Raw genomic sequence first — 27,613 nt, 5'->3', positions numbered from 1 at the left:
TGGCATTGATACTCTGTCAATTACCCCGATACTGGCATTGATACTCTGTCAATTACCCCGATACTGGCATTGATACTCTGTCAATTACCCTGATACTGGCATTGATACTCCTCCAATAATCACCCTGATACTGGCATTGATACTCCTCCAATAATCACCCTGATACTGGCATTGGTAATCCTCTGTCAATTACCCCGATACTGGCATTGATATTCTGTCAATTACCTCGATACTGGCATTGATACTCTGTCAATTACCCCGATACTGGCATTGATACTCTGTCAATTACCCTGATACTGGCATTGATACCCTTCCAATAATCACCCTGATACTGGCATTGATACTCCTCCAATAATCAACCTGATACTAGCATTGATACTCCTCCAATAATCACCCTGATACTGGCATTGGTAATCCTCTGTCAATTACCCCGATACTGGCATTGATACTCTGTCAATTACCCTGATACTGGCATTGATACCCTTCCAATAATCACCCTGATACTGGCATTGATACTCCTCCAATAATTACCCTCATGCTGGCATGATAACCCACCAATTATTACCCCAGGGATTTCAACTTCCCCAACATTAATTGGGATAGTCATAGTGTAAAGGGTTTAGAGGGGGCGGATTTATGAAAATGTATTCAGGAGAGCTTTTTATGTTAATATGTAGAAGGTCCAACAAGGAGTGCTGAATGTAATTCAGGGGAATGAGGCCAGGCAGGTGTTTGAGGTGGCAATGGGGGAGCATTTTAGTGATAGCGACCACAACACAGTATGATCCAAGTTTGTAATGGAAAAGGTAAACGTTGGTCTGCAAAAAACGGTTTTGGATTTTATTAGAATAAGGCATGATCTGACCAAAGTAGACTGAGAGCAGCTTCTTGGGGGAAAATCTACAGCAGAGCATTGGGAGAGTACAAGCCCAAGATGTTCTCTTTAGGGTGAACATAGGAGAAACAAGCTCAGAGAGTCCTGGATGTCATAAGAACTAGGAACAGGAGTAGGCCACCTGGCCCCTCGAGCCTGCTCCGCCATTCAATGAGATCATGGCTGATCTTTGTGGACTCAGCTCCACTCTCCGGCCCGTACACCATATCCCCGAATCCCTTTATTCTTTAGAAAGGCATCTATCTTTTTCTTAAAAACGTTTAAAGAAGGAGCCTCAACTGCTTCACTGGGCAAGGAATTCCAGAGATTCACAACCCTTTGGGTGAAGAAGTTCCTCCTACACTCCGTCCTAAATCTACTTCCCCTTATTTTGAGGCTATGCCCCCTAGTTCTGCTTTCCCCGACCAGTGGAAACAACCTGCCCGCATCTATCCTATCTATTCCCTTCATAATTTTATATGTTTCAATAAGATCCCCCCGCATCCTTCTAAACTCCAATGAGTACAGTCCCAGTCTACTCAACCTCTCATCATAATCTAATCCCCTCAACTCTGGGATCAACCTAGTGAATCTCCTCTGCACTCCCTCCAGTGCCAATATGTCCTTTCTCAGGTAAGGAGACCAAAACTGAACAGAATACTCCAGATGCGGCCTCACCAACACCCTATACAATTGCAGCATAACCTCCCTAGTCTTGAACTCCATCCCTCTAGCAATGAAAGACAAAACTCGATTAGCCTTCTTTATCACCTGTTGCACCTGCACACCAACCTTTTGCGACTCGTGCACCAGCACACCCAGGTCCCTCTGCACAGCAGCATGTTTTAACATCTTACCGTTTAAATAATAATCCATTCTGCTGTTATTCCTCCCAAAATGGATAGCCTCACACTTGGCAACATTGAATTCCATCTGCCAGACCCTAGCCCATTCACCTAACCTATCCAAATCCTTCTGCAGACTTCCGGTATCCTCTGCGCTTTTTGCTTTACCACTCATCTTAGTGTCGTCTGCAAACTTTGACACATTGCACTTGGTCCCCAACTCCAAATCGTCTATGTAAATTGTGAACAACTGCGGGCCCAACACTGATCCTTGAGGGACTCCACTAGTTACAGGTTGCCAACCAGAGAAACACCCATTTATCCCCACTCTGCTTTCTGTTAGTTAACCAATCCTCTACCCACGCTACCACTTTACCCTCAATGCCATGCATCTTTAGTTTATGCAGCAACCTTTTGTGTGGCACCTTGTCAAAAGCTTTCTGGAAATCCAGATATACCACATCCATTGGCTCCCCGTTATCTACTGCACTGGTAACGTCCTCAAAAAATTCTACAAAATTAGTCAGACATGACCTACCCTTTGTGAACCCATGCTGCGTCTGCCCAATGGGACAATTTCCCTCCAGGTGCCCCGCTATTTCCTCCTTAAGATAGATTCCAGCATTTTCCCTACAACCGAAGTTAAGCTTACCGGCCTATAATTACCCGCTTTCTGTCGACCTCCTTTTTTAAACAGTGGTGTCACGTTTGCTACTTTCCAATCCTCTGGGACCACCCCAGAGTCTAGTGAATTTTGATAAATTATCACTAGTGCGTTTACAATTTCCCTCGCCATCCCTTTTAACACTCTGGGATGCATCCCATCAGGGCCAGGAGACTTGTTTACCTTTAGCCCCATTAGCTTGCCCAATACTGCCTCCTTAGTGATTACAATCATCTCAAGGTCCTCACCTATCATATCTTTATTTCCATCAGTCACTGGCATGTTATTTGTGTCTTCCACTGTGAAGACTGACCCAAAAAACCTGTTCAGTTCCTCAGCCATTTCCCCGTCTCCTATTATTAAATCTCCCTTCTCATCTTCCAAAGGACCAATATTTACCTTAGCCACTCTTTTTTGTCTTATATATTTGTAGAAGCTTTTACTATCTGCTTTTATGTTCTGAGCCAGTTTACTTTCATCGTCTACCTTACTCGTCTTTATTGCTTTTTTAGTAGCTTTCTGTTGTCCCCTAAAGACTTCCCAGTCCTCTAGTCTCCCACTATTTTTTGCCACTTTGTATGTTTTTTCCTTCAATTTGATACTCTCCCTCACCTCCTTAGATATCCACGGTCGATTTTTCCCCTTTCTACCGTCTTTCTTTTTTGTCGGTATGAACCTTTTCTGAACACTGTGAAAGATCGCTCGGAAGGTTCTCCACTGTTCCTCAACTGCTTCACCATGAAGTCTTTGCTCCCAGTCTACCTTAGCTAGTTCTTCTCTCATCCCATTGTAATCGCCTTTGTTTAAGCACAAAACACTAGTGTTTGATTTTACCTTGTCATCCTCCAACTGTATTTTAAATTCCACCATATTGTGGTCACTCCTTCCAAGAGGATCCCGAACTATGAGATCATTAATCAATCCTGCCTCATTACACAGGACCAGATCTGGGACCGCTTGTTCCCTTGTAGGTTAACCAACCTGGTTAAACCAATCGATATGCAGATTATGTCAACGAATATTCAGCTGGATCAGAAAGAAAGGCTTTAAGCAGGTACAATGTGAGCAAACCAGCAAAGGCCATGGTGGAGTATAGAAAGTGCAGGGGGGAACTTAAGAAAGCACTTAAGGAGAGCAAAGAGGGAGGCATGAAAAAGCACTGGCAGGTAGGATTTGGGAGCATCCCAAGATATTCTTTAAGTATATTAAGCGGAAAAAGATAAACAGTGAAATTGTAGGGCAATTAGGGGCCAAGGGGGCAATCTGTGCGTGGAGCCAGAGGACATTTATTACGATCCCGGACCAGACAGTGGCTAGAATACTGGACAGAAACCCCAATATTTGAGTTTAATGTTGTAAGACTGTGAGGGAAGGATACCTCGCTCCGGGAGTGATTATACGCAAAATATGGTATTTTAAAACAAACTTTATTACTAACACAGTATTAAAGTAGCTTTAACATCAAAACTATAGAATCCCTACAGTTCAGAAGGAGGTCATTCGGCCCATCAAGTCTGCACCGACCCTTCGGATAAGCACTCTATACATGTCCACTCCCACGCCCACCCTGCCCTATCCCCGTAACCTAACCTGCACATCTTTGGACTGGAAGGAAACCAGAGCACCTGGAGGAAACCCATGCCGACACGGGGAGAATGTATAGCTCGCTTACAATTACCCCTTAAACAATGCTACCCCATACAGTGAATACATTACCGGTAACCATCTTTATTCCCACTCAAACAACAAGAAATAGCATCTCAGCTCTCCATATACTTTATCTACAACTAGCACATAGGAATACCTGCTGTACAAAGACGTTCTTTGAGAAAGATCTTGGGCGGGGTTCTCCGGCTGCGCCCGCCCGGCAACCGGACATTCCCGCCCAAGGGCAATGGTCCACATCCTGCCCGTGGTGAGCGGGGCGGAAGAATCCAGCCCCTTGTGCCACTGCTTTAAAGAAAAGACCTGCATCCTGTCAGAACAATGCAGAAACTTTGGCTGTGTGGCTTCAGAAGATGCTTTTCCACTTGTTTCAGCTCCCCTGGTTCTCAGATAGGTCTACACTGCTTGGAAAGGCTGTTGATCTCTTTTAACTGAACTGCAGTGAGAGCAAAACTGCTTGACTTCTGTTCACAGCTTCACCTAGGACTCCACCGACCTGCTTTCTGCAAAATGCCTGATACCATACCTCCACCATTAATGACATCATCTTACCAAGCTGAAATCGAATTAACTCCACATGGAATCCCCTTAATCCAAACAAAACTATTAGCCCAAGCTTTCACAAAACGTTTTGTTGTTTTTCAAACTAGGATTTCTTTCAAAAAGTGACTACAGCACTCTCACACACTCTAACGCAGGTTTTTAACCCTTACTGCACCAAATACCTACAATACAATGTATCTGAATTCAAACAAAGAACAAAGAAAAGTACAGCACAGGAACAGGCCCTTTGGCCCTCCGAGCCTGCGCCGACCATGCTGCCCGTCTAAACTACAATCTTCTACATTTCTGGGGTCTATCCCACTATTCCCATCCTATTCATGTATTTGTCAAGATGCCGCTTAAACCTCACTATCGTCCCTGTTTCCACCACCTCCTCCGGCAGTGAGTTCCAGGCACCCACTACCCTCGGTGTAAAAAAACATGCCTCATAGATCTCCTCTAAACCTTGTCCCTAGCCCCTTAAACCTGTGCCCCCTAGTAATTGACTCCTCTACCTTGGGAAAAAGTCTCTGACTATCCACTCCTCGATGCCCCTCATTATGTAGACCTCTATCAGGTCACCCCTCAACCTCCGTCGTTCCAGTGAGAACAAACCGAGTTTATTCAACCGCTCCATAGCTAATGCCCTCCATACCAGGCAACATCCTGGTAAATCTCTTCTGCACCCCCCTAAAGCCGCCACATCCGTCTGGTAGTGTGGCGACCAGAACTGAACACTATACTCCAAGTGTGGCCTAACTAAGGTTCTATACAGCTGCAACATGACTTGCCAATTCTTATACTCAATGTCCCGGCCAATGAAGGCAAGCATGCCGTATGCCTTCTTGACTACCTTCTCCATTCATTCCTACATTCATCACACATTGGCAGGGTATTAAACAAGTACTTCACATCTGTCTTCACTCGGGAGGTGAATGTAGGTACAGAATTTGTGGAGAGGGACTGTGGTTCTTGAACAGTTTGACATAGGGAGTGAGGAGGAGGTTTTGGCGGGCTTAAAAGTGAGCAAATCCCCAGGTCTGGATGAGTTGTTACCCAGGCTGTTGTGGGAGACAAGGGAGGAAATTACAAGGGCTCTGACCCAAATTTCTAATTCCACTCTGGACACAGAGGAGGTGCCAGAGGGCTAGAGGACAGCTGATGTGATTCCACTTTTCAAGAAGGATGGTAATGATAAACCAGGGAATTAAAGACCAGTGAGTCTCACATCAGTGGTAGGGAAACTACTGGAGAAAATTCTGAAGGAAGGAATTAATCTCCATTTGGAAAGGTAAGGTTTGAGCATAGCTTTGTCAGAGGGAGATGATACCTCACAAATTTGATTGAATCCTTTGAGGTGATCGGGTGTGTCGGTGAGGGTAGTGGAGTTGATGTAGTTTATATGGATTTCAGCAAAGCCTTTGACAAGGTCCCACATGGGAGACTTCTAAAGAAGATAAAAGCACATGGGATCCAGGGAAATTTGGCAAGTTGAATCCAAAACTGGCCTAGTGGTGGGAGACAGAGGGTGGTGGTAGAAGGCTGTGAGACTGGAGGCCGGTGTCCAGTGGTGTCCCACAGAGATCAGTGCTTGGACCTTATTGTTTGTGATATAAACAATACAGATTAGAGGTGGGGGGGGGGGGGGGAGATTATAAGTAAGTTTATACCACCAATGTTAGCACGGTGGTTAATAGTGAGGAAGAAGGTCTTGGATTTCAAGAAGATGTAGATGGGTTGGTCAGGTGGGTAGATCAGTGGCAGATGGAATTTCACCCTGAAAAGTGCAAGGTGATGCACTTTGGAATTGAGTAACAAAACAAGGGAGTACTCAATGAATGGCAAGACACTAAGAAGCTCAGAGGGATCTTGTGCTTGTTCACAGATCCGTGAAAGAGGCAGAACAGGCTAATAGGGTGGTTAAGAAGGGCATACAGGACACTTGCCTTTATCAGTTGTGGCATAGATTACAAGAGGTTATGTTGGAGCTGTACAGGACTTTGATGAGGCCACAGCTGGAGTACTGGTGCAGTTCTGGTCACCACACTATAGGAAGGATGTGATTGCACTGAAGAGGGTGCAGAGGAGATTCACCGGGATGGAGCATTTGAGCTATGAAGAGAGGCTGGATAGGCTCGGGTTTTCCTTCGAGCAGAGAAGGCTGAGGGTGGACCTGATTGAGGTGGATAAGATTGTGAGCGGTATGGACAGGGTGGGGATAGGAAGCAGCTGTTCCACTTTATTGAAGGGTCAATAATAAGGGGACACAATTTTAAGGTGGGGGCAGGAGATTTAGAGGGGATTTGAGGAAAACCTTTTCACCCAGAGGGTGATGGGAGTTTGGAACGCACTGTCTGGGAGGGTAGTAGAGGCAGTAAACTCCACAACCTTTAAAAAGTACATGGATGAGCTCTTGAAATGCCATAACATTCAAGGCTAAGGGCCTAATGTTGGGAAGTGAGATTAGTGTTGATTTTGTGTAGTTTTGCCTGTGCAGACCCGAAGGGCCTCTTCTTTACTTTATGACTCTGACTTGCTATTGATCAGCTCCATTAACCAGCCTGATATTGGCATTGATATGCCTCCAATAATTACTTCAATATTTTGCCAATGCCGTTGGTCGCACTTCAGAATCATCTTGTTATTCACATTCGCTGACCTCCAATAATTATCCCAATATTGTCATTGATATCCCTCCAATTGTTACACCCAGATTGGCATAGGTAATCCTCCAATAGTTACCCTGATGCTGGAATTACTACCCTCTCAAATAATTACCTGATCCTAGCATTGATACTCCTCCAATAATTACCTTTATTCTGGCATTGATATTCCTCCAATAATCACCCTGTTACTGGCATTGAAACTCCTCCAATAATTACCCTGATCCTGGCATTGATATCCTTCCAGTAATTACCCTGATACTGGCATTGATATTCCACCAATAATCACCCTGATACTGGCATTGATACTCCTCCAATAATCACCCTGATACTGGCATTGATACTCCTGCAATAATCACCCTGATACTGGAATTGATATTCCTCCAATAATTACCCTGATACTGGCATTGATATTCCTCCAATAATCACCATGATACTGGCATTGATACTCCTCCAATAATCACCCTGATACTGGCATTGACACTCCTCCAAAATCACCCTGATACTGGCATTGATACTCCTCCAATAATCACCCTGATACTGGCATTGATACTCCACCAATAATCACCCTGATACTGGCATTGATACACCTCCAATAATCGCCCTGATACTGGAATTGATATTCCTCTGTCAATCACCCTGATACTGGCATTGATACTCCCCCAATAATCACCCTGATACTGGCATTGATATTCCTCCAATAATTACCCTGATACTGGCATTAATACTCCTCCAATAATCACCCTGATACTGGAATTGATACTCCTCCAATAATCACCCTGATAGTGGCATTGATACTCCTCCAATAATCACCCTGATACTGGCATTGATACTCCTCCAATAATCACCCTGATACTGGAATTGATATTCCTCCAAGAATTACCCTGATACTGGCATTGGTACTCCTCCAATAATCACCCTGATATTGGAATTGATATTCCTCCAATAATCACCCTGATACTGGCATTGATACTCCTCCAATAATTACCCTGATACTGGCATTGATATTCCTCCAATAATCACCCTGATACTGGCATTGATACTCCTCCAATAATTACCCTGATACTGGCATTGATATTCCTCCAATAATTACCCTGATACTGGCATTGATACTCCTCCAATAATTACCCTGATACTGGCATTGATATTCCTCTGTCAATTACCCTGATACTGGCATTGATACTCCTCCAATAATTACCCTGATAATGGCATTGATACTCCTCCAATAATCACCCTGATACTGGCATTGATATTCCTCCAATAATCACCCTGATACTGGCATTGATACACCTCCAATAATCACCCTGATACTGGAATTGATATTCCTCCAATAATTACCCTGATACTGACATTGATACTCCTCCAATAATCACCCTGATACTGGCATTGATATTCTTCTGTCAATCACCCTGATACTGGCATTGATACTCCTCCAATAATCACCCTGATACTGGCATTGATATTCCTCCAGTAATTACCCTGATACTGGCATTGATATTCCTCCAATAATCACCCTGATACTGGAATTGATACTCCTCCAATAATCACCCTGATACTGGCATTGATACTCCTCCAATAATTACCCTGATACTGGCATTGATATTCCTCCAATAATCACCCTGATACTGGCATTGATACTCCTCCAATAATTACCCTGATACTGTCATTGATATTCCTCCAATAATTACCCTGATACTGGCATTGATACTCCTCCAATAATTACCCTGATACTGGCATTGATATTCCTCTGTCAATTACCCTGATACTGGCATTGATACTCCTCCAATAATTACCCTGATACTGGCGTTGATACTCCTCCAATAATCACCCTGATACTGGCATTGATACTCCTCCAATAATCACCCTGATACTGGAATTGATATTCCTCCAATAATCATCCTGATACTGGAATTGATATTCCTCCAATAATCACCCTGATACTGGCATTGATATTCCTTCAATAATTACCCTGCTACTGGCATTGATATTCCTCTGTCAATTACCCTGATACTGGCATTGATATTCCTCTGTCAATTACCCTGATACTGGCATTGATACTCCTCCAATAATCACCCTGATACTGGCATTGATACTCCTCCAATAATCACCCTGATACTGGCATTGATATTCCTTCAATAATTACCCTGATACTGGCATTGATATTCCTCTGTCAATTACCCTGATACTGGCATTGATACTCCTCCAATAATCACCCTGATACTGGCATTGATATTCCTTCAATAATTACCCTGATACTGGCATTGATATTCCTCTGTCAATTACCCTGATACTGGCATTGATATTCCTCCAATAATCACCCTGATACTGACATTGATACTCCTCCAATAATCACCCTGATACTGGCATTGATACTCCTCCAATAATCACCCTGATACTGGAATTGATATTCCTCCAATAATCACCCTGATACTGGAATTGATATTCCTCCAATAATCACCCTGATACTGGCATTGATATTCCTTCAATAATTACCCTGATACTGGCATTGATATTCCTCTGTCAATTACCCTGACACTGGCATTGATACTCCTCCAATTATTACCCTGATACTGGCATTGATACTCCTCCAATAATTATCCTGATACTGGTATTGATACCCCTCCAATAATCATCTGCACGGACAGTGACCCGAGGCTGGAATTGAACTCGGGACCCTGGAGCTGTGAGGCAGCAGTGCTAACCACTGTGCCATAGGACATTACTGCGCAGTACAGGCCCTTCGGCCCTCGATGTTGCGCCGACCTGTGAAACCACTAAAGCCCATCTACACTATTCCTTTATCGTCCATATGTTTATCCAATGACCATTTGAATGCCTTTAGTGTTGGCGAGTCCTCTACTGTTGCAGGCAGGGCATTCCACGCCCTTCCTACTCTCCGAGTAAAGAACCTACCTCTGACATCTGTCCTATATCTATCTCCCCTCAATTTAAAGCTATGTCCCCTCGTGCTAGACATCACTACCCGAGGAAAAAGGCTATCACTGTCCACCCTATCTAATCCTCTGATCATCTTGTATGCCTCAATTAAGACCATAAGACATAGGAGCGGAAGTAAGGCCATTCGGCCCATCGAGTCCACTCCACCATTCAATCATGGCTGATTTCAACTCCATTTACCTGCTCTCTCTCCACAGCCCTTAATTCCTCGAGAAATCAAGAATTTATCAACTTCTGTCTTAAAGACACTCAACGCCCCGGCCTCCACCGCCCTCTGTGGCAATGAATTCCACAGACCCACCACTCTCTGGCTGAAGAAATTTCTCCTCATCTCTGTTCTAAAGTGACTCCCTTTTATTCTAAGGCTGTGCCCCCGGGTCCTAGTCTCCCCTGCTAATGGAAACAACTTCCCTACGTCCACCCTATCTAAGCCATTCATTATCTTGTAAGTTTCTATTAGATCTCCCCTCAACCTCCTAAACTCCAATGAATATAATCCCAGGATCCTCAGACGTTCATCATGTGTTAGGCCTACCATTCCTGGGATTATCCATGTGAATCTCCGCTGGACCCGCTCCAGTGCCAGTATGTCCTTCCTGAGGTGTGGGGCCCAAAATTGCTCACAGTATTCTAAATGGGGCCTAACTAATGCTTTATAAAGCTTCAGAAGTACATCCCTGCTTTTATATTCCAAGCCTCTTGAGATAAATGACAACATTGCATTTGCTTTCTTAATTACGGACTCAACCTGCAAGTTTACCTTCAGAGAATCCTGGACTAGGACTCCCAAGTCCCTTTGCACTTCAGCATTATGAATTTTGTCACCGTTTAGAAAATAGTCCATGCCTCTATTCTTTTTTCCAAAGTGCAAGACCTCGCACTTGCCCACGTTTCATCAGCCATTTCTTGGACCACTCTCCTAAACTGTCTAAATCTTTCTGCAGCCTCCCCACCTCCTCCACATTACCTGCCCCTCCACCTATCTTTGTATCATCGGCAAACTTAGCCAGAATGCCCCCAGTCCCGTCATCTAGATCGTTAATATATAAAGAGAACAGCTGTGGCCCCAACACTGAACCCTGCGGGACACCACTCGTCACCGGTTGCCATTCCGAAAAAGAACCTTTTATTCCAACTCTCTGCCTTCTGCCTGACAGCCAATCGTCAATCCATGTTAGTACCTTGCCTCGAATACCATGGGCCCTTATTTTACTCAGCAGTCTCCCGTGAGGCACCTTATCAAAGGCCTTTTGGAAGTCAAGATAGATAACATCCATTGGCTCTCCTTGGTCTAACCTATTTGTTATCTCTTCAAAGAACTCGTAACAGGTTTGTCAGGCATGACCTCCCCTTACTAAATCCATGCTGACTTGTCCTAATCCGACCCTGCACTTCCAAGAATTTAGAAATCTCATCCTTAACAATGGATTCTAGAATCTTGCCAACAACCGAGGTTAGGCTAATTGGCCTATAATTTTCCATCTTTTTCCTTGTTCCCTTCTTGAACAGGGGGGTTACAACAGCGATTTTCCAGTCCTCTGGGACTTTCCCTGACTCCAGTGACTTTTGAAAGATCATAACTAACGCCTCCACTATTTCTTCAGCTATCTCCTTTAGAACGCTAGGATGTAGCCCATCTGGGCCCGGAGATTTATCAATTTTTAGACCTCTTAGTAGGAATATATTTAAGTCACCTCTTAACCTTCTTCTCTCTAACGAAAACAGCATCAAGTCCCTCAGCCTTCCCTCATAAGGTCTTCCCTCCATACCAGGCAGCATTCTGGTAAATCTCCTCTGCACCCTTTCCAATGCTTCCACATCCTTCCTATAATGCGGTGCCCAGAATTGCACGCAATACTCCAAATGCGGCCGCACCAGAGTTTTGTACAGCTGCAACATGACCTCATGGCTCCGAAACTCAATCCCTCTACCAATAAAAGCTAACACACCGTACGCCTTCTTAACAACCCTCTCAACCTGGGTGGCAACTTTCAGGGATCTATGTACATGGACACCGAGATCTCTCTGCTCATCCACACTGCCAAGAATCTTACCATTAGCCCAGTACTCTGTCTTCCTGTTATTCCTTCCAAAATGAATCATCTCACACTTTTCTGCATTAACCTCCATTTGCCACCTCTCAGCCCAGCTCTGCAGCTTATCTATGTCCCTCTGTAACTTGTAACATCCTTCCGCACTGTCCACAACTCCACCGACTTTAGTGTCATCTGCAAATTTACTCACCCATCCTTCTACGCCCTCCTCCAGGTCACTTATAAAAATGACAAACAGCAGTGGCCCCAAAACAGATCCTTGTGGTGCACCACTAGTCACTGGACTCCAGTCTGAACACTTCCCATCAACCACCACCCTTTGTCTTCTTCCAGCTAGCCAATTTCTGATCCAAACTGCTAAATGACCCGGAATCCCATGCCTCCGTAGTTTCTGCAATAGCCTACCGTGGGGAACCTTATCAAATGCTTTACTGAAATCCATACACACCACATCAACTGCTTTACCCTCATCCACCTGCCATGGTACCTTAGTGCCACCGTGCCGTAGCATCGCCCATTCCCTCACCACCTGAATTCCCAAGTATCTAAACCTGTCTCTGGCCACCTTGAATGGCAACCCCTCGAGGTTGGCTCGCCAACCCAACCCGTTCACCGGGAACACTTCACTTTTCCCTACATTTAGCTTATATCCCGAGAACGCCCCAAACTTCCCCAACAGGCCCATGATCTTCTCCATGCTCTCCAGTGGGTCTGAAACATACAATAGCAGGTTGTCCGTGTATAGCGACACCCGATGTTCCCTTCGTCCCCTCGCAACCCCTCACCACTCTGTCAACCCCCTAAGAGCCATTGCCAGAGACTCTATAGCCAGCGCAAATAGCAGCGGCGACAGCGGGCACCTCTGCCTTGTTCCCCTGTGCAGTTCAAAGTTTTGTGAACCCATGTCATTGGTCTGCACACTTGCCTTCAGTGCCACTTATAACAGGCGCACCCATGCCACAAACTTCGGCCCAAACCTTCCCCGGACCTCAAACAGGTGTCGCCACTCCACCTGGTCAAACGCCTTCGCCGTGTCCATGGACACCACTATCTCCGGTACCTGAGCTCTCAACGGGGTCATGACCACATTTAACAGCCTCCTTATATTACTAGTAAGCTGCCTGCCTTTTACAAAACCTGTCTGATTCTCCGCAACCATCCTCGGGACACAACCTTCCATCCTTCCCGCCACCAACTTAGCCAGCACTTTCACATCCGTATTTAACAGCGATATGGGCCTATATGACCCACATTCCAACCGGTCTTTCCCCTTCTTTGGTATTAATGTAATTATTGCCTGTGTTATTGTCTTTGGCAGCTCCCCCTTCTCCAGCGCCTCTTAAAACGCCCCCAGGAGATGTGGCAGCAGGTCCGTCCCGAACCCCTTATAGAATTCCGCCAGGTAACCATCGGTCCCCGGGGCCTTCCCCGACTTCATCCCCCTTGTCGAATACCTCTCTCAGCCTCAAGGGGTTCTTATGTGGTCTTACCCGGCGGGACCTCGGTGTCCATCCTGTGGGGGGCCGCCTGGGGGGGAGGGGGGTCCTCTCGGGCCTCCACCGTGGCCTGGCCCGCGATCGGGGCCTACCAATCGGCAGGCGGGCTTATCCTGGTGGGGGCCTCTTTTACTCCGCGCCAGCCCCGTAGCCCTACACCATGTTGCGCCGAAGCTGCCGTGCATGCGCGCCGGCCGCATCGCGCATGCACGGACCAGCGACGCCCGTTTGATGCCGGTATCAGCAGCTGTAGTGGCGTGGGTCGCTCCAGTACCGTGCTGGCCCCCTGTAGGGCAGAGGATCGCTACACTTAGCGGTCCGATGACGCCGTCGTAACACTCTCCGGTTTTTACGGCGGCGTTAATACTGTGCCGTCAGAAGGTAGATTCCCGCCCCCATTCTCTTCCTCATCAGAATGGCCACCCCCGTGACTTTGAATCAAACCCCGAGTGGAAAACCTGACCAACCCATCCCTTCGTCAGCCTTACCTGGTCCTTCACACGGAGGTGTGTCTCCTGCAGAAAGACCACCTCCGCTTTTAAACTCCTTAGGTGCACAAAGATCTGGGATCTATTGAGCAGTCCATTGAGCCCTCGCATGTCCCATGTTTTAAAAAAAAAAAATTTTTATTAAAGTTTTCACAAAATATCAACAACAAAATGTAAAAGGAACCCAATAGAATTAAATACAAAACAAAACAACCCAGTGCCCCCCTCCCCCTATACATAAATAATATATTAACACCCGCCGAAACACATAGCAAATATATACTATATATATACTCAGATCCCCCAGTATAGACAAACAAAAATAAAATAGATTGCTGCTGCTGCCGACCATTGTCTACCGTTCTGCCAGGAAGTCCAAGAACGGTTGCCACCGCCTGAAGAACCCTTGCACCGATCCCCTTAAGGCAAATTTCACGCTCTCCAATTTAATGAACCCCGCCATATCGCTGATCCAGGATTCCACGCTTGGGGGCCTCGCATCCTTCCACTGAAGGAGAATCCTTCGCCGGGCTACCAGGGACGCAAAGGCCAGAATACCGGCCTCTTTCGCCTCCTGCACTCCCGGCTCCTCTGCAACCCCAAATATTATGAACCCCCAACCTGGTTTGACCCTGGATCCTACCACCCTCGACACCGTCCTCGCTACGCCCTTCCAAAATTCCTCCAGCGCTGGGCATGCCCAGAACATATGGGTGTGGTTTGCTGGGCTCCCTGAGCACCTAACACACCTGTCCTCACCCCAAAAAAACGGCTCATCCTTGTCCCGGTCATGTGTGCCCTGTGCAGCACCTTAAACTGTATGAGGCTGAGCCTCGCGCACGATGAGAAAGAGTTCACCCTCCCTAGGGCATCTGCCCACGTCCCCTCCTCGATCTCCTCTCCCAACTCCTCCTCCCACTTACCTTTCAACTCCACCACCGAGGCCTCCTCCTCCTCCTGCATCACCTGGTATGTTGCCGAGATCTTCCCCTCTCCAACCCACACCCCCGAGAGCACCCTATCCTGTGCCGTGCTTGGCGGCAGCAGCGGGAATTCCACCACTTGCCGTCTGGCAAACGCCCTTACCTGTAAATACCTAAAGGTGTTTCCCGGGGGGAGCCCGTACTTCTCCTCCAGTTCACCCAGGCTCGCGAACTTCCCGTCCACAAACAGGTCCCCCAACCTCCTTCTCCCTGCCCTGTGCCACCCCGAAAACCCTCCATCTATTCTCCCTGGGACAAACCGGTGGTTCCCCCGTATCGGGGTCCACAACGAGGCCCCCACTTTCTCCATGTACCGCCTGCATTGCCCCCAAATTTTGAGGGCAGCCGCCACCCCCGGGCTCGTGGTATACCTCATGGGCGGGAGCGGCAGCGGCGCCGTTGCCAGCGCCTCCAGACTCGTACCCTCACAAGACGCCGTCTCCAGCCTCTTCCATGCAGCCCCCTCCATCACCCACTTGCACACCATCGCCGCGTTGGCGGCCCAGTAGTACCCACAGAGGTTGGGCAGCGCCAGCCCCCCCCCCCCCCCCCCCCCACCATCTCTACTCCGCTCCGGGAACACCCTCGGAGTCCCTCGCGCCCACACAAACCCCGTAATGCTCCTGTTGACCCGCCTAATGAAGGCCTTCGGGATAAGAATGGGGAGGCACTGGAACAGGAACAAAAACCTTGGGAGCACCGTCATCTTGACTGACTGCACCCTACCTGTCAGGGACAGCAGCAACGCGTCCCACCTCTTAAACTCCTCCATTTGCTCCACCAGCCTCGTGAAATTAAGTCTATGCGGGGCCCCCCAGCTCTGGGCCACCAAATACCTGAAGCTCCTCTCCGTCCTTTTTAGTGGGAGCTCGCCAATCCCCCTCTCCTGGTCCCCTGGGTGAACCACGAACAACTTGCTCTTCCCCATGTTGAGCTTGTACCCTGAGAAATCCCCAAACTCCTTGAGGATCCTCATTACCTCCGGCATTCCCCCCACCGAGTCCGCCACATATACCAGCAAGTCGTCCGCATAGCGCGACACCCTATGCTCCTCCCCACCCCACACCAGCCCCCTCCAGTTCCTCAGTGCCATAGCCAGGGGTTCAATCACCAGCGTGAATAGCAGGGGGGACAAGGGACACCCCTGCCTCGACCCTCGATGCAACCGAAAGTACTCCGACCTCCTCTTGTTCGTGGCCACACTCGCCATCGGGACCTCGTACAACAGCCTAACCTACCTGACGAACCCCTCCCCAAACCCGAACCTCTTCAGCACCTCCCAGAAGTACCCCCACTCTACCCTATCGAAGGCCTTCTCAGCATCTGTCGCCGCCACTATCTCCGCCTCCCCCTCCCTCGCCGGCATCATAATAACGTTCAGGAGCCTCCGCACATTCGCGTTCAACTGCCTCCCCTTCACGAACCCCGTCTGGTCTTTGTGGATGACCTGCAGCGCACAATCCTCAATTCTCGTGGCTAAGACCTTCGCCAGGACCTTGGCATCTACATTTAACAAAATCGGCCTGTAAGACCCACACTGCAGGGGATCCTTGTCCCGCTTCAGGATCAAGGAGATCAGTGCCCGGGACATCGTCGGGGGCAAAGACCCCCCCTCCCTTGCCTCATTGAAGGTCCTAAACAGCAACGGGCCCAACAGGTCCACATATATTTTTTATAGAATTCGACCGGGAAACCGTCCGGCCCCGGTGCCTTCCCCGCCTGCATGCTCCCTATCCCTTTGGCCAGCTCCTCCAACCCAATCGGGGCCCCTAATCCTGCCACCAGCCCCTCCTCCACCTTTGGGCACCTCACTTGGTCCAGAAAGCGGCCCATCCCTCCCTCCTCCCGTGGGGGCTCGGATCGGTACAGTTCCTCATAAAAGTTCCTGAAGACCCCATTGATGCCAACCCCACTCCACACCACACTCCCTCCCCTATCCTTAACTCCCCCGATCTCCCTAGCTGCGTCCCGCTTCCAAAGCTGATGCGCCAGCATCCGGCTTGCCTTTTCCCCATACTCATAAACCGCCCCCTGGGCCTTCCTCCACTGCACCTCCGCCTTCCTGGTGGTCAACAGGTCGAATTCGGCCTGGGGGCTACGCCTCTACCTCAACAGTTCCACCTCCGCATACCACCTGTCTACCCTCACCATCTCCCCCACCAGCCTCTCCCTCTGCTCTCTCCTCTCCTTGTGGGCCCTAATGGCGATCAGCTCTCCCCTAACCACCGCCTTCAGCGCCTCCCAGACCATCCCCACTCGGACCTCCCCGTTATCTTTGGACCCGCTCGCTCACCTCCTCGTCCGCCAACAGCCCCACCTCCAAGCGCCACAACAGGCGCTGATCCCTCTCCTCCCCCAGCTCTAGGTCTACCCAATGCGGGGCGTGATCCGAAATGGCTATCGCCGAGTACTCGGTATCCTCTACTCTCGCTTTCAGCGCCCTGCTCATAACAAAAAAGTCGATCTGGGAATAGGCCTTATGAACATGCGAGAAGAATGAAAATTCCCTAGCCCCCGGCCTTGCAAATCTCCAAGGGTCCACCCCTCCCATCTGGTCCATAAACCCCCTCAGCACTTTAGCCGCCGCCGGCCTCCTACACCTGGAGCGATCCAGTGCAGGATCCAACACCGTGTTAAAGTCCCCCCCCCCATTATCAGGCCTCCCACTTCCAAGTCCAGGATCCGACCCAACATGCGCCGCATAAAACCCGCATCGTCCCAGTTCGGGGCGTACATGTTGACCAGCACCACCCTTTCCCCTTGCAGCTTACCACTTACCATTACGTACCATTGTCTGTCACAATGCTCGACGCCTCGAACAACACCCTCTTTCCCACCAAGATCACCACCCCCCCCCCGATTTTTGGCATCCAGCCCCGAATGAAACACCTGGCCGACCCACCCCTTCCTCAATCTTACCTGGTCTGCCACCTTCAGGTGGGTCTCCTAGAGCATGACCACATCCGCCTTCAGGTGTGTGAACCCCCGGGCCCGCTTAACCGGCCTGTTCAGCCCCCTTACGCTCCAGGTTATCAGCCGGATCAGGGGGCTACCCCCCCCGCCGAGTAGCCATAACCCCTCCTCGGCCAGCCACGCGCCCACGCCCGGCCCGTTCCCCACGGCGGCAGACCCCCGTCCCAACACCCTCTACTTGCTCCAGCTCCCCCTTGACCATGCCAGCAGCAACCCGGTTCCCCCCCACCCCCCTCCTCCAACCCCCACCCCCCAGCTAGGACCGCTCCTAGCTGCATTGCACTCCCGCAAGTCAGCTGACCCCGGCCACTCCCGCCTCCCCTTCGACTCCTCCCATTGTGGGACATCCCCTCCTCCTCCATTACCCACCAGCAGGCTCTCCGCCTCCCCCTTCCATCCCAAGCGCGGGGAAAAACCCGCGCTTCCCCGGCCCTGCCCCCTCCAGCCTTCAGAGCGGGAAAAAGCTTTCCACCTGCCCGGCCCGCCTCCTCTGTTGCAGCTCCTTTTACAGGCCCAGTCCCCTCACCCCCGACTCGGGCCTCCCCCTCCCCCGCGGGGTCCCATCCCCCCTACCGGCCATCCACCCCCTACTCCGTTTACTTGCCCCCCTCCAAGAGCCCACCCAACCGAAACAGTGCCCAACCCACCCTAACCACCCACACCGAACCAAAACTGAACAAGAACAAAGAACCCCCCCCTCAAAATGTAACAACAACAACAATCCCCGACCATCCCCACGCCCGACCCCCCATCCCGACCCTCAGTTTGTGTCCAGCTTCTCGGCCTGAACAAAGGTCCACGCCTCCTCCGGGGACTCACAATAATGGAGCCGGTCCTTGTAGGTGACCCACAGACGCGCCGGCTGCAACATGCCAAACTTCACCCCCTTCCTGTGCAGCACCGCCTTCGCTCGATTGTACCCGGCCCTCTTCTTCGCCACCTCCGCACTCCAGCCCTGGTATATTCAAACTTCCGCGTTCCTCTCTTTCTGGGCCCACCTGAGTACGCACTCCCGATCAGCGAACCGATGAAACCGTACCAACACCGCCCGCGGAGGCTCGTTAGCCTTGGGCCTCCTCACCAGCACTCTATGGGCCCGTTCCAGCTCCAGGGGCCCCTGGAAGGACCCCGCTCCCATCAGCGAGTTTAACATGGTGACCACATAGGCCCCACGTCCGACCCCTTCAGCACCTCCGGGAGGCCCAGGATCCGCAGATTCTTCCGCCTCGACCGATTCTCCATCTCCTCGAACCGTTCCTGCCATTTCTTGTGGAGCGCCTCGTGCACCTCCACCTTTACCGCCAGGACTAAGATCTCGTCCTCGTTATCGGAGATCTTTTGTTGGACCTCGCGGATCGCCACCCCCTGGCCGTCTGGGTCTCCAGCAGCTTATCAATAGAAGCCTTCATCGGCTCCAGCAGGTCCGCTTTGAGCTCCCTGAAGCAGCGCTGGATAACCTCCTGCGCCCACTGCATCCACGCTGCCTGGTCCCCACCCGCCGCCATCTTGCTCTTCCCTCGCACTTTCTTTGGGTTCACCACCACTTTTTTAGTCGCCCCGCTCCTGGTCCAAGCCATACACTGTCGGGGGAATGTTGCAGTCTTCTTCCCACACCCATGTCGAACAAATTCCGTTGGGGGCCCTGAAAAGAGCCCAAAGGTCCGTTCCAAGCGGGAGCTGCCGGACGTGCGACTTAGCTCCACATAGCCGCAACCGGAAGTTCCCGCACGTTCCACGTTATCAGCCTTACCGGGGGCTTACGCCTCCGTTCCCGCCTCCTGTCCGCCATCCTCCCTTTTGGCACTACCCCCATTAATTTCACCTTGTACCTGGATACCTGGCCCATCCAAGATGGCCCCTTTATCCGCCCCTAACCATGTTTCTTCTCCATCCTCGCCCCCTCGCATCTCCCCCCCCCCCCCCCCAACGGCCACCTCTCTCGGCCTTCTCCCCCACCTCACCTCCGTTCACCAGCATGGCAACTCCTTCCCAAAGGCTCTTCCTACTGACCCCCCACCCAAACAAAGTCTTTATTCTGTGAAGAAGGCTTCCGCTGACCCCGCCCCCCCCCAAAGACTCACCTCCAACCACAGGTGATCTCCCCTAAGACAAACAGACAAAACAAAGCCCCAGGCAGCGGGGGAGGGGGAAACAGCCGCCCCCTTATAGACTTTTCACCCCTGCTACCCTTTGTTAAACCAACAGAAAAATGACTCAAAGTTTTCTCCACATTGGAGGAAACAAACCCCCTCCGTCCCTCCAACCCCCACCTTACCCATATTCCAAATTACTCCAAAGTGCCAGCACCTCCATCTCCCAAGTTTGTTCAGTTCTACCCCAGTTTACACTCCTTGATAAAGTCCTCGGCCGCTTTTGGGTCTCAAATTCCCGGCCTGCATACATCACCCAAAGTTTCGGCGGGTAGAGCACCCCAAACCTGATCCGCTGTCACTTCAGCACCGCCTTGATCCTGTCGAACCCCTCACGCTGTTTTGCCGGCTCAGCTCCAATGCCCTGATGTATTCGGACCTTGTTCCCCTCCCATTCGCAGTTCCGCTTCTCCCTGGCCCACTGTGAGATGTTCTCTTTCTCCACAACCTTCTGGAGTCTCACGATTGCCGCCCGCGGCGGCTCCCCAGCTCTTGGCATCGGCCTCACGGACCTGTGCGTTCTGTCCACCTCAGGGGCCTTGTCCAGCAGCCACTCCACCACCAGCCCTGCCAGCAACCTCGAAACGTACCACGTGGCACTCGCACCTTCTACTCTTTCAGGCAGGCCCACTATTCACAGATTCTGCCTCCTTGACCTGGTTTCCTGCTCCTCCACCTTTGCTCTCAGTGTCTTGAAAGATCTCCTAAGAGTCCCACCTCTCTATCACTGTGTTCAGAGATCACCCTCGCGGATCTGCGACTCCTGAGCCATAGACATTTCTCCACCCTCTCCATCGAGCCCTTCAGGGGTGCCACAGCCCCTTCGATGGCTTTCGACCGATTCTCCTACATCTCCTGCTTCTGCTTGCGGAACTCTTCCTTGATGAAGGCCATCAACTGTTCCATCTGGGGCTTTCCAACTTGCTCTGAACCTTCCCCCTCTGTCATCTTTCCACTAGCTGCAGTGCCACAGGTCTCTTCCAACTCCTTGGCCAGGTCTTTCACCTTCTGCCGGGCTTAGAACATAGAACATTACAGCGCAGCACAGGCCCTTCGGCCCTCGATGTTGCGCCGACGTGTGAAACCACTCTAAAGCCCAGCTACACTATTCCCTTATCGTCCATATGTCTATCCAATGACCATTGGTAACCAGCAGACATGGCTCTCCCGGGAGGAACTACTCCTCCGACCTGCAGTTACACTTTTTCATTGAATATTCATCATCATCAATATTCCATCAATTATTTTTCAAACTGGCTTTGATACACCTCCAATAATTACATTGATACTGGCATTGACCCCTCGAATGATTACCCTGAGCCGAGATTAATACTCCTCCATTAATTATCCTGATGCTGGCATTGATACACCTCCAATAATTGCCCTGGTACTGTCATTGATACTCCAATAAATGCTCGGAAACTGGCATTGATACTCCTCCAATAATTACCCTGAAACTGGCATTGATATTCCTCCAATAATTACCCTGAAACTGGCATTGATATTCCTCCAATAATTACCCTGATACTCGCCTTGTTACTCTTCCAATAATTACCCTGAACCTAGCATTGACCACCCTGAAAATATTACCTCGCTATTAGCATTGATAGCACTCCAATAATTACCCTGATGCTGGCATTGATATTCCTTCAATAATTATCCTTATATAGCCATTGAAATCTTCCAATAATTATCTTGATATTTCCATGGATATTCCTCCAATAATTATCCTGATATTTTCATGGAATCTCCTCCAATACGTATCCAGATATTTCCATCAATATTCCTCCAGTAACTATCCTGATATTTGCAATGAAACGCCGTCAAAAATTATCTTGAGATTTCCATCGATATTCCTCCAAGAATTAGCTTGACATTCCCGATAATAATTATCCTGACAGTTTCATGGAAACCTGTCCAATAATTTTCCTGATTTTTCCATTGGTATTCATCCAGTAATTGTCCCGATATTTACATTGATATTCCTCCAATACTTATTCTGATATTGTCATTGAACCTCCGTCAATAATTATCCTTTTCATGGAAACGTTTCCAGTAATTATCCTGAAATTTCCATTGAAACTGCTCAATAATTGTCCTGATATTTTCAGTGAATCTCCTCCTGCAATCATCCTGATATTGACATTGATATTCCTCCAGTAATTATCCTGATATTTAAATTGAAACTTGTCCAATAATTATCCTGATATTGGCATTAATATCACTGTGGTCCAATAATGTGTCTGAAACCTCATTCCCAAATATTTTGCTGACAGCTCAACTGCTCTGATAGACTTCCAGGTTTCACTGTACACAAACTGCAGTTCCTCCAAAACTCCGCATACTAACTTCTTTCCCATTCAAAGTCCTTCACACGTTTCCCATCTGCAGGCAGCTCATGATTTTGAATACCTCTGTCACATTTCCTCTCAGGCTTTTCTCCCAGGAGAACAGTCCAAGCTTCTCTAATCAATCTATGTATCTGAACTTCCTCATTCCTGGAATCGTTTTCATAAATCATTTCTGTATTCTGTCTAAAGCCTTTACATCTTTCTTACAGTTTGGTGCCCAGAAATGCACACAATACTCCAGTTGAAGCCAAACCAGTGTTTAATCCAGGGTTTTCATGACTTCCTTGCTTTTGGATGCAATGAAGCTATTTATAAATGTCAGAATCCTCTGCGTTTTATCCACTTTAACAACCTCTCCTGCCGCCTTCAATGATTTACCCCCAGGTCTTTCTGTTGCTGCAGTCAGTTTAGAATTGTACCCTTTAATGTATATTGCTGTTTCTCTTCTTCCTACCAAAATGAATCACTTCACACTTCTCTGCATTAATTTCATCTGTCACTTGCCTTCCCATTCCATTCCACCAACTATCCTCGCACAGTTCACAATACTTCCACATTTCCTCTCATCTGCAAATTTTGAAATTGTGCCCTGTACACCAAGACCTAGGCCATTAATATATGTCAGGACAGTAGGGAGCCAAACACCACCCCCTGAGGAATTCTAGAAACTTTTCTCCAGTCCAAGTCACATCCATTAACCACTACTCTCTGCCTCCTGACACTCGGCCAGTTTGACATCCATGTTGCTACTGTCCCTTTTATTCCATGAGCTCACACATTTGTATGGCACCAAATCAAATGCCTTTTAAAAGTCCAGGTGCACCACCTCAACCACATTACCTTCATTTACCCTCTCCGTTATCCAAAAACTACAGCAAGTCAGTTGAACACGATTTACTCTTTACAAATCCATGCTAGCTTTATTTGTCCGAGTGACTTCATTTTTTTCAGAGTTTTTGTCACTGAAAACTTTTTACCAAGGTTTTTACCAGCCTCCCAGAACAGGTGCCGGAATGTGGCGACTAGGGGCTTTTCACAGTAACTTCATTTGAAGCCTACTTGTGACAATAAGCGATTTTCATTTTTCATTTCAGACTGCATGGCCTGTAGTTGCTGGGTTTATCTTTACACCCTTTTTTGGAACAACGGCATAACATTCGCAGTTCTCCAGTCCTCTGACACCACCCCTGCGTCTTGGGGGGGGATAATTATGTCCAGTGCCCTGCAATTTCCATCATTACTTTCCTCTATATCCTCGGATGCATCTGGTCCTGGTCCTCTTATCAAGCTAAACTATCTAATGCCTCCTCATCAATTTTAAACCCATCAAGTGTCTCGATTACAACTTTCACCATGCCCTGAGCAGCATCTTCCTCCTTGGTGAAGACGTACAAAGTATTAATTTAACACCTCGGCCATACCCCCTGTCTCCATGTGTAAATTCCTCTTTTGCTCCCTTATCAATCCTACCCCTTTTACCACTATTATATTATTGATGTGCCTGTTGAAGATTGTGGAGCTCTCGTTTATATTAGCTGCCAGTCTTTTCTCAATTTTTGCCTTTTTTCAGTTCCCCTCTGAACCTTCCACAATGAGCCTAATTCTCAAATGTATCATTGTATCCATTTGACATTTGTTTTATGCAACCTTCCTGCTTCACCTTTCCCTCTCATGAGCAATAATATTTCCGATGTTCACTGTTTTTGTCTATCTGAGATGACGATTCCGGGATTTTGGAAAGAGAATTCTGGTATCTGTTCTGTAGCCGTGATGCTCGCTTCAGAGCCATGGTGGGGATAGAGACAAAAGCAACCAACCATGCATTTGTTTTTGCTGAGACTGAAATCTTTCCCCACAGGCCAGTAAAGGTATTTTATTGTGGCACTCGCGAGCAGGCCGAAATGTAGATCTTTGATCACTAATGCTTTATTCAAAACCACAGTAGGAGCAAGGGAGAAGCTGACTGACTACTTTGCGGTGTCTGATGTCTGACCACAGAACAGCATTGTTGGTGCCCACGAAGAGCAGTCTCTTGGCTTGGTCATCTCACACTTTCGGCTGGAGAGAAGTATGGGACCTTTGTTTTGGACGAGGAAAGGGTGTGCACGCTGCAAGATGAGAAATGCTTTCCTTTTTCCCCACCCCCCCAAGTGTTTGCATGTTTCAAATTGCTTTGTCACCACTTGGAGCAAGTGACGGCCAACAACTAACTGTCCAGTAACAAACTGCAGTCACCACCACAGCACCTACGTTTTTGCCAGTTACCGATTTGGTAAAGAGGTAACATCTCTGTGAGTGTGTGCACTGGGCAGAAATCTCGCAGTCACACAATCGTGGATATGACTGCTGCCCGATGGCGTTTCGCTACAAGGTGAAAATGACTGGATTGTCTTCTAATCTCTTCAAACCTTTGACCCGCCTGTTACATTTGACCAACTGTTTTGTTTTTGGTGTGGGTGAGGGGACAGGGGCAGTCTGAAAGGAGCTACTTGCCAAATAAAATTCAAGGAAGGCAAGAGCATCCAGTTTGAAATACTTTGGTGTTGTGCCTGTGTGACTATAACATGCAGAACAAGAGTCACATCTCAATTTCAGGTGCGCTGACCAGCTTGAGTTCAGAAATGCAACTCGTGTGTTAAAAGCTGCATTGGTTTTATAAAGAAAAAGGTTGGAGGTGACGTTATGTGGACGAGCATTAGTGCCCAATGTATTGGTTTCCTTTTGAAAAATTGTAAATACTTTTTTCTATTCATGTACAAATACGTGTATCATGCAGTTAGGTGTAGTATTTTACATTGGTGAACCTTTCGTTAATCTGAGGTAAATTTCCCAACCCACATTATTGACCTGAATTTCCAATTTGGACCTGTTTTTGTAAAGTTGAAAAATGTCACATTTAATTACTTTCCACCATGTGATGCACTATATGTTGTTTGTTGATTGGCAGCTGTAGTCCATGCCGTATTTGTTGAACCTGTGACGTTATCTAATGGAACAATTTCTTTTGGCAACAAAATTTAAAGATTCCGGGATTTCAGTTTTGGATTTAGCATTTTTTTTGTTGACAGAAACGAAGAAACTAATCAGCAGTTAGAATCCAGAAAAGTTTGTTGATAGGCCAGGGACTCACTTATTGGCTTAACAAAAGATGCACTGAAAGACCGCTTGTAATAGTTTTTGATATGTCACCTGTATGCAGGCATCAGTTGTTCTCACCAGAATCTTTACTGAGCGTGGGGGCGATGAAATACAACCTGTGAACATTGGCAGGCAAACGTTATTGGGGCAACAACACGGCCAGTTAGCTCCCCGTCTACATTTCCATTAATTGTTTCCAATTTAATTTGATTGTTGATATGATCCCGTTTGTTGCCTTAATCTGCAATACACTGTACCCTTCTTGTATATTTTAGCCTTGCTGTTCCATAGATTAGTGAGCTTTGTCAGTGAAATGTAGGACTTACTGCCTCCAGGTATTTAAAGCTGAACAGTTTCCAAATTGCAATGCTTCTGTGAGCCATTGTGAACCAGGACTTCCTCTTGGGGTATTCCATTTTCTAAAGCCCTATGGAATGTAATCTCCATCTTCCAACATAAACCTTTTATTCCCCTGTATACTCTCTTTGACCTTGTAAAAACAATTAAAAATAGAAGAAACTAGTAATAACTTGTGGTTTTGTTAACAGTTGTATTTATATTCACCACGTTTCACGATTTACATTCCAGGATTTCGCAATTTACGTTCTCCATAAACACCTACCAGAAATGTGTATTGGAAGGGCAGCATCACAGTTCAATGGAGATAGGGGCGGCACGGTGATGCAGTGGTTAGCACTGCTGCCTCACGACACCGAGGACCCGGGTTCGATCCCGGCCCCAGGTCACTGTCCATGTGTAGTTTGCACATTCTTCCCGTGTCTGCGTGGGTTTCGCCCCCACAATCCACAGGGCAGGTGGATTGGACACACTAAATTGTCCCTTAATTGAAAAAAAATTAATTGGGTACTTTAAATTTATATTTAAAAAAACACTTCTATGGATACTTGTAGAAAGCCCTGAGGCGCATGAACCATCTTGTACCTGTAACCGTCCACATATAATGCAGAGTACACGCAGTTTATTTTCATCTCCAACCCCAGCAATGCCCCCCTCGCCCCCCACACCTTCTTGTGAAGATGCAGATCCCCTGTTGGAAGTGTAAGTTGCCATTCAGAGGATGACAGACACTCTCTGATAACTCATCCAGATTGACACTCGATGCATGAGCGTGGATAGTAAGTATTGGTCGGCGAGATAGCTGGGTGGGCGGCATGCCAATGGAATCCAACGCTATCGTCTCCGATCATGCGTGCAAATGTTCACATGTGCATATAGGTACATTCACACACGCAACATTTTACACCCGTGTGCACTCAAAGGCACACAGTCCATAATATTGACACGCTCACACCCAGACAGCACGTTCACAAACACAATATCCGCACACACTCATTCACAACAGTCACATGCTCTCTTATTAAGGGTGACCGGACAACCATCGGGATCGGGAAAATCTGGGATAAAAATGGAAGTGCTAGAAACACTCAGCAGGCGAGATCCAATCTGTGGAGAGAGAGACGCAGAGTCATGTTCCGAGTTCAATATGACCAACATAGAAAATAGAAGCAGGAGGAGGCCATTCAGCCCTTTGAGCCTGCTCCCCCATTCATTCTGAACATGGCTGATCATCACATTCAATACCCTGATCCTGCCTTCCCCCTATATCCATTTGGCTCCAAGAGCTATCTGTAATTCCTTCTTGAAATGACACAATGTTTTTGCCTCAACTTCTGTGGTAGTGAAGAGATACATTGCACTCGAAACTTTAACTCTGACAGCAGCTGTGGAGAGAGGAACAGAACTGAGT

At 48.1% G+C, this 27,613-nt stretch overlaps 1 protein-coding gene across 4 annotated transcripts in view; it reads left to right on the top strand.

The window, feature by feature from the left end:
• The window catches only part of znf740b (zinc finger protein 740b), a 235,448-nt gene extending 209,074 nt beyond the window's left edge, over nt 1-26,374 (top strand). For all 4 annotated transcript variants that reach the window (XM_072494092.1, XM_072494091.1, XM_072494093.1 and 1 more), the window contains one exon: nt 24,650-26,374. In XM_072494092.1, the coding sequence (XP_072350193.1) occupies nt 24,650-24,674 (25 nt within the window). In that variant the 3' untranslated portion in view covers nt 24,675-26,374. The remainder of the gene's footprint in view (nt 1-24,649) is intronic.
• The last annotated feature ends 1,239 nt before the right edge of the window (nt 26,375-27,613 follow it).

The sequence above is a fragment of the Scyliorhinus torazame genome, chromosome X (genome assembly GCF_047496885.1).
Source record: "Scyliorhinus torazame isolate Kashiwa2021f chromosome X, sScyTor2.1, whole genome shotgun sequence".
Lineage (NCBI taxonomy): Eukaryota > Metazoa > Chordata > Chondrichthyes > Carcharhiniformes > Scyliorhinidae > Scyliorhinus > Scyliorhinus torazame.
Note: the sequence above shows the minus strand (reverse complement) of the source record. Positions and strands in the feature narration are given on the sequence as shown.